Source organism: Dermacentor albipictus, chromosome 3 (genome assembly GCF_038994185.2).
Source record: "Dermacentor albipictus isolate Rhodes 1998 colony chromosome 3, USDA_Dalb.pri_finalv2, whole genome shotgun sequence".
Classification (NCBI taxonomy): Eukaryota; Metazoa; Arthropoda; class Arachnida; order Ixodida; family Ixodidae; genus Dermacentor; species Dermacentor albipictus.
The window spans coordinates 183,027,883-183,041,865 of NC_091823.1; the positions used below are offsets into that span (position 1 = coordinate 183,027,883).

The following is a 13,983-nucleotide window of genomic DNA, read 5'->3' on the forward strand; positions in this document are numbered from 1 at the left end:
TTGTTCCCGTCATGGTCAAACTATTGTAAGTCGAATGTATTAGTTTACAACCAAAAAATCACAAATATTGCTAACGGAGCCAGTTTTCCATTACTTTGCAGCTTTCTTTCTTAGATCTATTGGATAATGAAAGTCGTCTGCAACACAGCTATGTGCACCACAAATTTTATATTTATAGCAAGTGCTTACTTATACAAAGTCTTGTTTATATATACGCAAGTCCGCAAAAATTGAACTGATGATTTCATTTAAAGAATGGCTATCTCCTATATTTTATCTTTTTCCCTGATAAAAGCAGTTGTAAAAGCCCACAGCCTATATTATAAAAACATGCGAAAGGCAGTTGCGACATTTAATGTGCATGTTGAGTTCTGCTTCTCTTTGCACACTGCATTAGTGCAAGTTCTTGGGCCAGTTGGTGCATGACGAACTTGAAAAAAGGGGGTACCAGCGAAACACAAAGGACGTGCACATAAGGAAAAGGCATTGGACTCAGACGGACGCTGGACTTTCAAGTGTACTTTATTGAAATTTACATTGCCACACATAACCTCCGACGCATGCGTATCTTCAACTCCTCCCAAGACATGTGCATAGATAACACCTCGAAGATCCATTACCGTGTGAAAACAGCCAACGCATGCGCAACTTCTACTCCTCCCAAGACTTGTGCATGAATGTCAATTTTTTATTATTCGTATTTTACCTACTCGATAGGTAAGTACGTTCCTTGTTTGTTAAACATAAAGACGTATCACTGACACAAATTTCTTTCTCATTTCCAATGTGAAAAGCTTCTAAGATATTGCGTTGATATCTAGTCTTGCCCTTCCCTAAAATGGTCACATGAGCGAACAATGGCGAACTTCTTTTCCACTTATTGCAGCAGCGGTGAAGACAGCAACCCGATGCTATAGCAGGTTGTGCCACAAGTACATTGGCTATGTGTGGCTTTTCAATGAATGTTTTTCCCGCCAACGTTTTAGGGAGCTGTGCCATGAATGCACTGGGAATGTGCTGCTCTACAATGATGAAAAAGACCCCTTAAATTTCTGCCATGCTGAATGGAATCGAACCCGTGTCACAAGGGTTTCTCAAAGACAGCAACCCGACGCTATAGCAGGTTGTGCCACAAGTACATTGTCTATGTGTGGCTTTTCAATGAATGTTTTTCACGCCAACGTTTTAGCGAGCTGTGCCATGAATGCACTGGGAATGTGCCACTGGGTGTGCGGCAAGTGAGGAAGCAATTCTCATCGTTCCCAGGCACCATGGTTCTCCTATCAAACGCTATAGTTTCTCAACAGTGCCACCAGATGGTGTAGCATGTTCAGAAAGAAGCATAGGAGAAAAGCCTGGTTGCCGCATGATGCATTTCTCAGTGTTCGCACCTTAAAGGTGGTGCAGCCATGTGGTGCCAAGTGTTCCAGAGATGAGAGTAGTCGCTTCATACTTAACTCGTTTTTGACGGTGGCAATATGTTGTGTTGCTATATTCATTCATCGTTACCTCTCACAGTCATCATGAGATGGGTCCTGCTGAATTGTTTTGGACTTAAGCTGACAGTTACCTTGACAACTATGTTTTTATTGTCTAAATAAAGTTGTAATGCAATTTGGTGCGTTTTACATTTGCTGGATGTATGCCTTGTGGTCTGTTAAGCCCATACTTGACTTCTGGGTGGGGCATTCAGAGCTAGTAATGAAGGCCATTACACTTTTCAGTCTGAATGCTGCCTTGAAAACATTGTGCCCACATTGTATGGAGGAAAAGGCAACTGGAGTGATTAAAACAATAGTGGTAACCAAAGGACATCTTGGCTTTTAGAGCGAAAGGATCCTACAAAGGGTAAAAGCAGGAACAATGAGCTTTGTGCCTGAACGGAATTTTAAAATTCAAATTTTTGCCGCACTAGCAGCACTTTGAACAGCTCGCGTCATCCAGCACATAAATGAGGGACTATTTTCCTAGTTTCGCTTTTGTGTTTCTTTTTCTTTTTCACAGCAGGGGAATTTTTAAATTGCCTTTTAGTCGGGTGTGATGGGCGCCTGTAGCTTTCAACATGACATTGACGTCATGTGCAGCTGCCCTTTGGAAATGGCGAATTTCAATGAATGTTGATGAGTCTGTGTCAGCATTTTTTTATGGTGGGAGCAGCATAGACTCAGAAGATGATTTCCATCCATTGGAATTCAGCACGAATGGTGAAAATGCATCAAATAGCCCCGGAACGTCAACAGGTATCTGCTCGTAGGTTTAATTTTCTACTCCAAACCAATTTGTCGCTGCTGCACTCATATCTAAAGATATCCAGTGTGTTCTAAAGGTCACAGTTCTGATCAGCAGGGTGTCAACATAGTTTGGGCAGGACCACTTGCCGGTGGCAGCACAAAGAGTGTGGTTTTGCATGAGAAGGTGGCTGGGAGTGGGCCTTGACACTGCACTATTATTGCGCTCTGCAGCACCACACAGCGATTCATAAGAGCTGCGGCACGAGCACAATAGCCACAAAGGCTAACATTTTCATTTGTATATAAAGAACTTCTACAGATAGACAGCTTATATTTATAGGAATGTTGTATACAGCAATCTTGTTCACAATGTATATTTCAACAATTTTTTGTTTTCTTGGTGCAAAGCAACACCTATGTTTTTATGGAACTTTCTTCTTACAAATATGTTTATTAAATAAATTTTTTGAAGGATTGTTAATAAATCTTTGGTGAAAATAATACCATTATAAAGCACACTCCTTCTTCTACAAATGGGTACCATACATTTTATGCCAAGCATTTGCTGTAGCAGTAAAAAAAAAATGGCTGTGGCTTAGGTAAGGTTAAGCCCAGGATGCGAAGCATACTAGCCTTTATTTTAGTTGTTGAACCACTGTTTAGCCTGGTGAACTGCTGTTGCTTGGCTATATTTGGTTCGGCTAGACGAAGAAACAACTCATGCATTACTTCTTCGCCTTCAAGAGTGGAACGCGACAGCGTTCCCGTCGACCCGCCAAGGGGTGTAAGACAATGGGCTACAGGGCAGCGACTACGCGCCCCGCATTGGACGCGGTGAGCGTCGAGCAAAGCAGCGTTCGGCGCGGCAACGAAATGTGCGCCTGAGCAAGAGACGCACGCCTTAGAAACAGCGCGTTTCTAAGGCAACACCGCATTCACTAGAGGCGCTTTTGTACCGCTTTGAAGCGTTGTACTCGTGGCTCAGTGGTAGCGTCTCCGTCCCACACTCCGGAGACCCTGGTTCGATTCCCACCCAGCCCGTCTTGCAAGAGTTGAGCCAAAGCCACTTCTCCTCTGTCGTGACGTCACGGTGTCACGTGATTTCATGGTCACCGCCGCGCCTGAGGAGCTGGGTTGAGCCCTCGTAATATGCTTCGCATAAAAATCATTTACTAGACTACCCAAAACTGCTTATTCTCCTGTGGACAGGATAGTGTTAAAAAAGTGGGTGCAAGGGAAGGCTGCAATGTTCAGGGTGTCTACCAAGTTGACATTTTCAAATTCTCTGAGTTTTTCAGGTTTTCCCCGAGTTCCTTTGCAAAATTCCCTGAGTGACGCAGAACTATGTTTTATGTCATGACGGGCTGAAACCATATCGCTCGATGCTGTCACTCTCTAGTAAGCATATGAAAAAAATTTTAAAAAGACAACTTAATGAAATTTGAATACTAAGGAGTAGTGTTTATGCTATTCAAAAAAGAATAGAAGGGAGGGGTTAGTAAAATGCACAGCAAATAAAAAGCCTTCGAAAAAAATAGCAAATCGAGTCGGACATTCTCAAATACAAATAAAAAGGAGATGCATACAGAAGCAAATATTGTAAAATATGAGCTATTTCTATCAACTGACAGCAAGCTCAGTGGTATGAGGCCCGAACTTTGTCACAATTGAGATTCTCTCTCAACAGCTCATAAGTCAACCTCAACTGTCCTGACATACTCTCAGCCCGCGAACGACGCCTCAGTGTTGTGTTTCGCTGCTTTAAAGAGTTCATTTTGGTTTGGATGAGGGATATCTGCATCTCAGCATCAGCCAACACTGTTTTTTTGAGCTCAAAATGGTGGCAGCACGCTTCCTGTCCCGTTCATTCCCCAATGAGTAGGTCCTTCGCGTTGTCCGCCTTTTGCCACTCATTCGCCCCACAGACCATTTGGAGCATCTTCACGGTCAGTTTCAATGTCCACGTCCGATTTTTCGAACTCCCGAAGGGCCGCGAAAACGTCCGAAAATCGGCTGGTTGGAAAAATAAATGCATGTCATTTACTGCCCTCAAGGGCTCAATCCGCCACAGGCACATTCGAAAACGCTCTGCAGGCCTGTCAGTACATGTATTAGGCATATTGGTGCTTGTACTGTGACAGGAAATACCGGGTGCACGCGTGTGTAATTAAGGAATACATACTGTCTCCCATGGCAACAGCCCCTTCCCACGCTTGTTATGCTTCACTGAAATACTTTTGCATATGCTTCACCAAGTAACATTTCTGTACAGAGGCGAAGCTGACTTTCGGTAACCGGCATTGTGCAACGCACCATACGTGCTTTCCAAGCTTCTAAGTCAATTGCGAGGACCACAAAGGCGGAGTCCGTACCATTGCTGACAGCAGCAAATACTTTCAATAAAAAACGCTGCACTCAACGGCAAGAAACTTCATAGCGAACATCGAAGAAGCTAGGCCTAGCGTTGCCGCAGTGGTGGCTACGGCTGCCAGCGAATCATCGTGTGAGCGCGGCGGTTCGAGGCGCTGAGGTAATCAAGATGGCAGCGGTGGTGGCTTTGAATAATGCCGTTTTGGACCTGCGGTCACGGCAAAACGCCCGGGAAATATCGGACGGCGAGGAGTTCTTGCGTCCGAAATTTCAGACGTTCTGATACATTGACTCTATGGGGTACGTGGTGGTGACGCGAAGCCGTCCAAATTATTGGGAATTCGGTCGTTGACTGTGCACTGGCAACTCCTGCAGCCGACGACAGGGCGTCAAAGACTATTCATTACGATTCTTGTCTGTTACTCGAGCCAGCGTTACCGCGACTTTCAACCCTTTCAATAAACTTACGGCTAATTTTCCCTGATATAGGCACAAATTCCCTGAGTTTTTTCTGAACTTTTTCAGACTACTCAAAATCCCTGAGAATTCCCAGTTTTCCCGGTTGATAGACACCCTGAATGTTGTTTTTTCAGCAAACAACAAGTTGGCTAAGCTATTCGCTGCTGTAGAGTACCTGGATGCACACCATTTAAGAGTATTTGTGTTGTGTCTTACTTTTGCCATTACTTTATTAATTTTTTTCCACTGGATTGCTCAGCGCATGTGTGTGATTTCAGTAAAAACCTCAGTTGATCATCAGCACTGTGTCTGCCTTCCTTGACTTTGTAATAAGTCCTTTCCCGCATTGCTCACCTCTAGATTGATTTACTGCTGGCTATTCACTCGTACTGCTAATGAGCCCAGCCCTTAGAACTATGGTCTGCAGTCAACATCAACTTGAGGCTTTTTATGCCACATTTCCAGATTCCACTGGTCGGCAAGACCTTTCTTCAATGCTTCAATTAAATGAACGTGTAATGTGACACAAAGACGAGCGCTGTCTTGTTTGGCCAGTGTTCCTCTATTTTCTTCTGCACAAGACAGCACCAACCAGCCCTTCTGATTACAAAGACTTGCTCCAACGTTAGGAGCCTGGCAAGGTCAGGCTGCCACTAAAGTACAATCTTTGTCTTACTTTCATCCACTATGCCTGCCTTTGAAATGAGAGGGGTTGGAGAAGCTCCATTCCTTTCCTACCGCTATTTCGGGACAATGAAGATAAAAGAAAAGCTTGTAACTCTACATTGGGCAGGAACTGTAGGTGAGTGAACTGGGCAGGCTCACTGGTATTAACCTTGTCTTTTTCTTTTCTGTAGAACTTGGAGCTCTGTAACCACATAATTTTACAACTAAAGTGTCCTTCTATTTGTTAACGAATATTAAATACACTCACTTTATATTCTTGCATATTGACATTGGCACTTGGCCCTTGGTAGCCTGCTTTTATAAAACTTTGTTATTTGTATTAGATGCAACCACAGTTTTGCAGAGCAGGATCTGCAGTGATGCGGCACATTTCAGCACTAACAAAGTTAGCGGGCCAGATTTCCATCGAGAAAGAAGAAAAAGGAGCTCTACATGAAATCTATCTATAAAAAAAAGGTGGTTCACCTGGAAAAGTAATTAAATAAATAAAAAAAATTGGGGAGAAATACACAATGAGAAAAGTAACCTGAATTTATGGAAAATAATTTTCAAAAAATGGGACGCAGCCGTCGGTGAGTTCATCGGTCGGTGAGTAAGCCGTCGATTGCATTAACAGATAAAGAACTTGTTTTTTTGAGGTCACAAATGCGCTCGCATTCATCTTAAAGTGGCGGTCATGGTTTCTTTGAATGCATACTCGTGTTGGGTTTATGCTTTGGGGAGGGGGGCCCTTTTGTCTTGGTGTCTCGGTACATATGCATGTTACCAAAAAATAAAAACCAATTGGAAGTCAGCGCTTGTCCTTGTCTTTCTAAAATTTCTTTCAATATTTTCAAAAAATGGGACGCAGCCGTCGGTGAGTCCGTCGGTCGGTGAGTAAGCCGTCGATCGCATTAACAGATAAAGAACTTGTTTTTTTGAGGTCGCACATGCGATCGCATTCATCTTAAGGTGGCGGTCATGGTTTCTTTGAATGCTTACTCATGTTGGGTTAATGCTTTGGGGAGGGGGGGCGCTTTTGTCTTGGCATCTCGGTATATATGCATGTTACTGAAAAATAAAAACCAGTTGGAAATCAGCGCTTGTCCTCATCTTTCTTTTGGTCCCTGTCTATGTACGTGCTGCAAGTGATGTTTGAAACAATGGAATACCAACTAGGCCATACCCAAACACTGCTTTGTCACTATGTTCTCCTTGGGCGGGATTTTCTTGTGGTGGCAGGTATTTCTCTCCACATGGGCCTTGGTGGATGGTCACTGCACTCTGACCCATATGGGCTTGTCAAATTTAAAAAGGCACCAAAGCGGCCATGCGCATCGGATGCTGGACCCCAGCCCCTGTCAGTCTGTAAGACAGTGTTGTAATCCGATAAGCAAGGTCAAGAGCCTGATGAAAACACGGCCAGCTCTCTACAGACACTTTTTGCAGATGTGCAGGATGTGTGCCACAATACCACTGAGAGTGGCGAGTGTAGTCTAGAGAACCTTTCAGAGGAGCAGAAGCAGAAACTTAATAACATCCTTGCAGACCATAGCCATATTTTTACCACTCTGCCAGGTTGCGAGTCCCTGGTGGCTCACAAATAGACATAGGCAGCCACCCACTGGTTAGATGCAAGCTGCGCCCAGATAACAGCCAAAAGAGAGAAATTCTTGATGGGTATATCCAAGATTTGCTGGACCAAGACCTCATCAAGCCCTGCTCCAGTTGCTGGGCCAGTGCCTCTGTATTAGTAAAGAAACAAACTGGAGGATATCGCTTTTCAGCCGACTACAGACCCTAAAATGCAATCACAACTGTGCCAGTATATCTCATGCCCCGCACAGACTGGGTATTGGGTCAGCTCGGCCGCGCCAAGTGGTTCACGAACCATGACCTTGGTCAGGGCTTCTTTCAAGTATTGGTTGATCCCGAAGATGTACCAAAGGCTGCATTCTTGTGCCATAGAGAAGTGTTTCAATTTAAGCGAGTGCCATTTGGGGTAGCAGGTGAGCTGGCAACATTTCAGTCTCTTGCGGATAAATTGTTAGAAGGCATAAAACACACCTACTGCATGGCATTTCTTGACAATGTGCTCATTTATTCAGAAGCTTCTGAGGACCATTTACAACATATCGATGAGGTACTGCAAAGAATTGGCTCTGTAGGTCTGGCAATCAATCACAGCAAAGTTACATGCTGTGAACAGTTCCTTGCACATGTAATCTCTCCAGGCAGATGTCAACCTGACCCAGACAAAGTGCGAGCGGTTGCAGAGTTCCCATTCCCTACAACAGTCAAGGCGCTCCAAATGTTTTTGAGCCTTGTGGGTTACTACAGAAATTTTATCCCCTGGTTTTCTGACAACGCCAGACACCTGGCAGCTCTCCTGAAGAAAGGAGTCCATTGGGTTTGGGGTGCCGAGCAACAGACAGCATTCGAGACTCTGAGGCTAATGCTGGCAGGAGAGGTGGCTGTGGTGCCTGACCTGAATGGGCTCTTTGTGATTGAAACAGATGCCAGTGACACTGGCATATCGGCAGTGTTGTTGCAGGAAATCGAAGGTGAACTCAGGCCTGAATCATTTACAAGCAGGACCCTCAGCGCTGCTGAAAAGAATTGTACTGTCCAAGAATGGGAATGCCTTGCTGTAGTGTGGGCTGTTGATAGATTTCCACCGTATGCAGAATTCTCATCATATGAGGTGCATTGTGAACATGCATAATTGGCTTGGATGTTTACAACTGAGCAGACATCATGCAGAGTGCGACGTTAGGTGTTGAGATTACAAGGATTTAAGTGTATCATAAGGCATCGTAAAGGGCGGGCCAACATTCCAGCGGATGCACTAAGCAGGTGCCCCATTCCTGCTGCCGAATCTGCTCAGCCTTGTTTGGCAGAGGACTGGTTTCCAATTGAAGTGCAAGAGCCACAACAAACCATTCATTTTGATCTGGCAGCCTCAGTTGACATGATTGATGTGTCCCCATTCACCGACACTACAAGGTTCCAGTTGGAAAAATGCAAGGATCCACTGCTGCTGCAGCTGCTGCAATACTGAAAGTCTGGCCTGCTACCTGGTGACACTAAAGAGTCCAAGAGGGTACAGGACCTAGCTGATGACAGCGAAATCTCGAACAATGGTATCCTTATGTACACGGTTGGTGAACGTAAGGTCGCTTGGCTTCCCCAACACTTACGAGACATGGAACAGCAAATGGAGCATGACCACCTCCTAAGTGGGCATTTAGGCTTTTTTAGAACTTGTGAACATGTGAAGAGCCAGTTCACATGGCTTGGCATCTGCTCTGATATCTCCCGTTACATCCGCAGCTGCCAGCAGTGCCAGGCTTTCAAACCTCACCGGCAAAAACCAAAAGGACTGATGGACAGTTTATGGGCCACCCACTCAATGCAGCAGCTAAGTGTGGACCTTATTGGGCCACTGCCCACAACCCCTCAGGGCCACAAGTACATCCTGGTGGTGCTGGACAAGTTCATAAAATTTGTGGAGCTTTTCCCATTACATGCTCCTACCTCAAAATTTATCACCGATAAAATGATCTATGTTTTTCACCGGCATGGTGTGCCTAGCTCAATCTCTAGCGACAATGGCAAACCATTCATAAGCAAATTGTGGAAAGACATTCTCAAACATTGGGGAATCAACGATAGCCACACAGTCCCATACAGACCAGCAGGACAGACTATGGAACACCATAATGCAATGGTTAAACAATGCCTGGCGGGCTACTGCACTTCCCATAGGGACTGGGACATAAGGCTGCCCGAAGTGGCGTTTGCAATGTGCACGTCTGAAAGTGTAGTTACTGGTTTTAAGCCTGCCTTCTTGTGCTATGGGTGGGAACTACGGAACCCTTGGAGCCATCACAATCGGGCAGCTGGCCCAGAGTTGTCCCCTTCTGCGCCTGACGCCCTAGCTGCTGAACGGGATGTGCACCTTCGAGATGCCTGGGCCATTGCACAGGACCACCAAACATTGGCAAAAGCCAGCCAGGCAAAGTAATACAACAAAAAGCACACTCCAGTTACCTTCCAGGTTGGAGACTTGGTTCTCCGGGACACGCACCCGCTAAGTAAGGCAGCCATTGGATTCACAGCCAAGTTTGCTCCTCGACGCACAGGGCCATTTAGAGTGACTGCCCACATTGGACACAATACCTACAGACTCGGAGACCCGGCTACAAGGAAACAGAAAGGCCTCACTAATGCAGACCAGCTGAACCCTTATCATGTGCTTTGGAAGCCCTATTCACAGGATAAAAGAGGGGGGATCTGTGAGGGTACTGGGTCAACGCCAGGTGGCGTAGAGTAGCAGTCAGGAGATGGTAGGCAACGGTGTGTGGCGGGGAGGGAGAACATTGAAGGTGTGTGTGCGCAGTCGGCATGTGGGGAACGCGCAACAACGAATTGAGTGAGTAAAATAAAGTAATTGCCGGAGCAAGCCGTGTGTAGTGCGACGGGACGAAATGCACACTGTGTGTGTGTGCGTGCACCAAGGATTTCCCAAAATAAAGAATGTAATTGACACATTGCTTGCGCGTGACCCACGTTCACGAAGTGAAATGTCACTGTATTTTTTTTAAATCGCTTACCGAATGAACAGGTGCATTTTGTACACCGGGGCGACTTATATATTGCCACGGAGAGTTCTCCACATGCCAGTTACGAGCACTCCGGTGAGATACCCTTCTAAGCGCATCATTGCTAAAGCCCCTTGGCATTACTCATTGCATTGGCATTAGAAGAGCCCGAGCAACGCCTCGCGCATGACTATACAGCGCGTGTCTCCCGTGTACGCGCACATGGCAGTGCCCAAGTCTCCCGTATAATGAGAAGACACGGCGTGGCTCTTGGCCTTCGGGGCGCGTGAAAAGTGCATTCGGAGTGGAGACGTGGTTGACTGTGGAATAGGCTCCTGTTAACTCTTTTAAATTGTGTGAATGCTTAATATTGAGCTTCCGGGGACAAGTTCACCCACAATAAACCAGTTTGTTTAGTGTGCTTCATTGAAGAGTGCTACAATATGCTTTTTTTCTGAAAAACTGCCCCTTTGAGGGGGGTGCGTGTTAAACACTGGAAAATACGGTATATATAGTATACTTAAGCAGATCAAAAGCCAATGCTCAATAATAACATTAATAAACTAAAAAGTAGAAGTCCACCGTACCTGTAGAAGTGGCAATGTAGATGCTCACTCCAATTAATGAAACAATAGAAAAAAAATGCCGCGCTGTTGGTGCGAGTATGCCATGTTGCAACTCATATTGAGCATGATAATACATCACATCCTTTTTTTCAAGAACATTGTTGTGATGATACATGCAACACATTAATCATTTTATTTCTTAGAGCAGTAATATTAAGGTTGGCATTGCATCGAATTACCTAAATTCCTGAAGAATGCATCACTGTCACATTGCACAATTCCATGCCTGTGAGAGGCATCTACAAATGCAAACTCACCCAGACAGTGGCATAGTGGGACACCAGCATTTTGGGTGTGTAACCATAGTAGCCGCTCTCCAGGAACAGAGAATGCGCGGGCCCACACCTGCAAGGATTGATTCAGCTCGAAACAGTTACTGCATATTGAGGCACTAGAAAAGCATCTGTAAGTACCATCAATTTTGGTAGGCCATATGCTAAGTTCATTCCAGGAGAAAGGTTTTACCACAGCCAGAAAAATTTGCATTCCTTAATGTAAGATCTCCCTAAAACAACTTTTCACTAAAATTTTTTTCAACATAGTTTTTGCTTATAGGTCATAACTACCTATTCTACAAAAATTTATACAAAACTGCTTTGAATGCTTTTGTGAATTTTATTTAATGCAGAGGCACTGAAACATTGATACAACAAACTCCGGAGAAAAAAAAATCCACGATGCTTACTATACCCCCTAATGTGCAACTTGAACGTAGCTGTTTAGGTGTATTGAACTTGTGATACATTGAGGCAAACAATTTGAATCTGAACAGCAAGGGCTTCTTGGGAGTGGCGCTGAGCCTCTGCTCAGGCAGCTCATTTAGCAGCTGTGGCAGAAAAAGCTCTTCCAGCGGTTGTATCGCTCATGGTTCAGAAAGAAAGTGTGAACATGGGAACACGCAACAAGTGCATTCTAGCACCAGCCCATGCCAGCGCTTTGTTTCCACTGTGGTAATGGTGCACGTTCTCACCTTAGTAATGGCATAATCGGCGACTGGGTAACAGCACATCCTACTATGGCGCCATCTTGTAGCGGGTTGCCTCCATGGAGCATGTCTCGTGCGGTGCTCTGCTTTCCACGTCATCCTTTTGCCACATTATCCTCCTCCGCTTTCCACCTCGTGCTTCCGCTGCACCCTCCTCCACCACTATCCGTGCCGCACTTTCTTCGCTCTTCCGCTGCACTCCGCGTTCGCTCAAATTTTTTCGATCCTTCGGGGGGCTTGTTTGTTCTGCCGATCACACCAACGCTGAGGTCAACGCTCAACACAGGAACGAGTGCCTAAGAGCTCGTTCCTCTGTTTACAAAGTTTGCTTTTACAAAAAAAAAAAAAATATTTCATTTTCACATGTCACATAAGCAGGCCTGATTGTGCAACACTTTGGCATTGACTAGAAACTTTTAGTTGAGTGTGCTATATGTAGCCTAGCATCGTACAGATAGGAGTGGCTATTTCTCATTCAAGTTACTTACTGAAATAAAATTCTTGAGGGCTCCATATACGACACGTTGTTTCCCTGCAATATTGTCCGAAAGGGGTCCCATATTGACAAACAGTATCTTCTGCTTCAGTAGCATTATGCAAAAAGTTTTAGATGCTTGTGAGTATTATTAATGCATTAGCATTTTAGGGTATTTCATGCACTTTCCAGAGGCTATGTTTATATCTATGCAACTATTCTCCCACCTACCTAGGTCACTGGGTAGTCCCCGGGCAAATGGGTACTGCATCAGATTGCATTGCTGAGGGACCAGGGTTCGAAGCCAACCATCAGAACGACTTGGTTCCAGTGATGGCAACGGGTACACATGTGCCGCTCTTCAACGATGTGCCGCTCTTCAACAAACTTCATTCACATCGACGAGAGTCACTAGATGCGGGACTAGGTAGGTAGCGCTGTTCAGAGAAACTCTTTGATGCCGACTTGGATCACTTGGTCTGTGCCAGTAGATGTGTGATGCTCTTCAAGTAACGTGTTCGATGCCAACTTGGGTAACTAAGTATGCGTGACTAGGAATGTGCTGCTCAACAAAGCAAAGATTCCTTAAGTTTATCCGACGCTGAGGGGAATCGAGCCCATGCTATAAGGGCTCCTCAAGGACAGCAACTCGACACATGAGCAGGCTGTGCCACAAATGCACTGGGTATGTGCCGCTTTTCAATGAACGCCTTTCATGTCAACGCTTCAGAGAGCTGTGCCATGAATGCACTGGGGCTGCCGCTCTTCATTGACAGCTACATGATTTGTACAGTATTATTTTTGCACTGTAATAAAGCCATAAACTCTGGTTTCATCGATGGCATTGAATGAGTCACTGTCAACATTACAAAGCATGGTGGTGCACCTGAGGCCACGCATCGAGGCCGTATGTAGAAGCAATACCTTTGCTGCCTCAGCTTCCATTTGGCCTGCCTTGTGGTCTCCGTTTTCTTGGCACGAGTGCTGTGCCTTCCATTCACCATAAGCAAGGGCTGTCTAGTTGTGACCCACACTCAAAGTCAAGGCAGAAATTGGAGAGCACCATATAATCAAGCGTGCACCAAGAAAATACAGCAGATTACAGCACAAATACAAATTAAAGCACATGGCGTGAGCTCTTGGGCCAGTTGGTGCACAATGGACTTGTAAAAGGGGGTACCAGCGAATACACAAGGACGCATACACAAGAAAGAGGCATCAGACACCAGTCCGCATCTAATGACTTTTTTGGTCTACACGTCCTTGTGTGCTCACTGGTAAACCCTTTTTCAAATTCACCAATTAAAGTGGCCACTCTAAGGTGACAAGAGTGGCCTTTGGTGTGCCACATGCTGCGAAAATTATGGGGTGCACATGTGCAGACACATTGAGAGCCGGCGGGCAGGCACAAGAAACATGCACTACACCTGGTATGGCGTTTGCGACACATGCGTCCTTTTCCCAGACTGGCGGGAAAAGGAAAGGGTGCGCGAAGAGGACATTCCGCTCGAAGAGGCTTGCCTCGTTGCTGGACTATCACATGCCACGAGGCAAGCCTATGTATTAC

At 45.4% G+C, this 13,983-nt stretch overlaps 1 protein-coding gene across 9 annotated transcripts in view; it reads right to left on the bottom strand.

The window, feature by feature from the left end:
• LOC135918099 (uncharacterized) overlaps nucleotides 1-13,983 on the bottom strand; it is a 703,603-nt gene that overhangs the window by 66,087 nt on the left and 623,533 nt on the right. For all 9 annotated transcript variants that reach the window (XM_065451754.2, XM_065451756.2, XM_065451757.2 and 6 more), the window contains one exon: nucleotides 11,214-11,301. In XM_065451754.2, coding sequence (XP_065307826.2) covers nucleotides 11,214-11,301 — 88 coding nt within the window. The remainder of the gene's footprint in view (nucleotides 1-11,213; nucleotides 11,302-13,983) is intronic.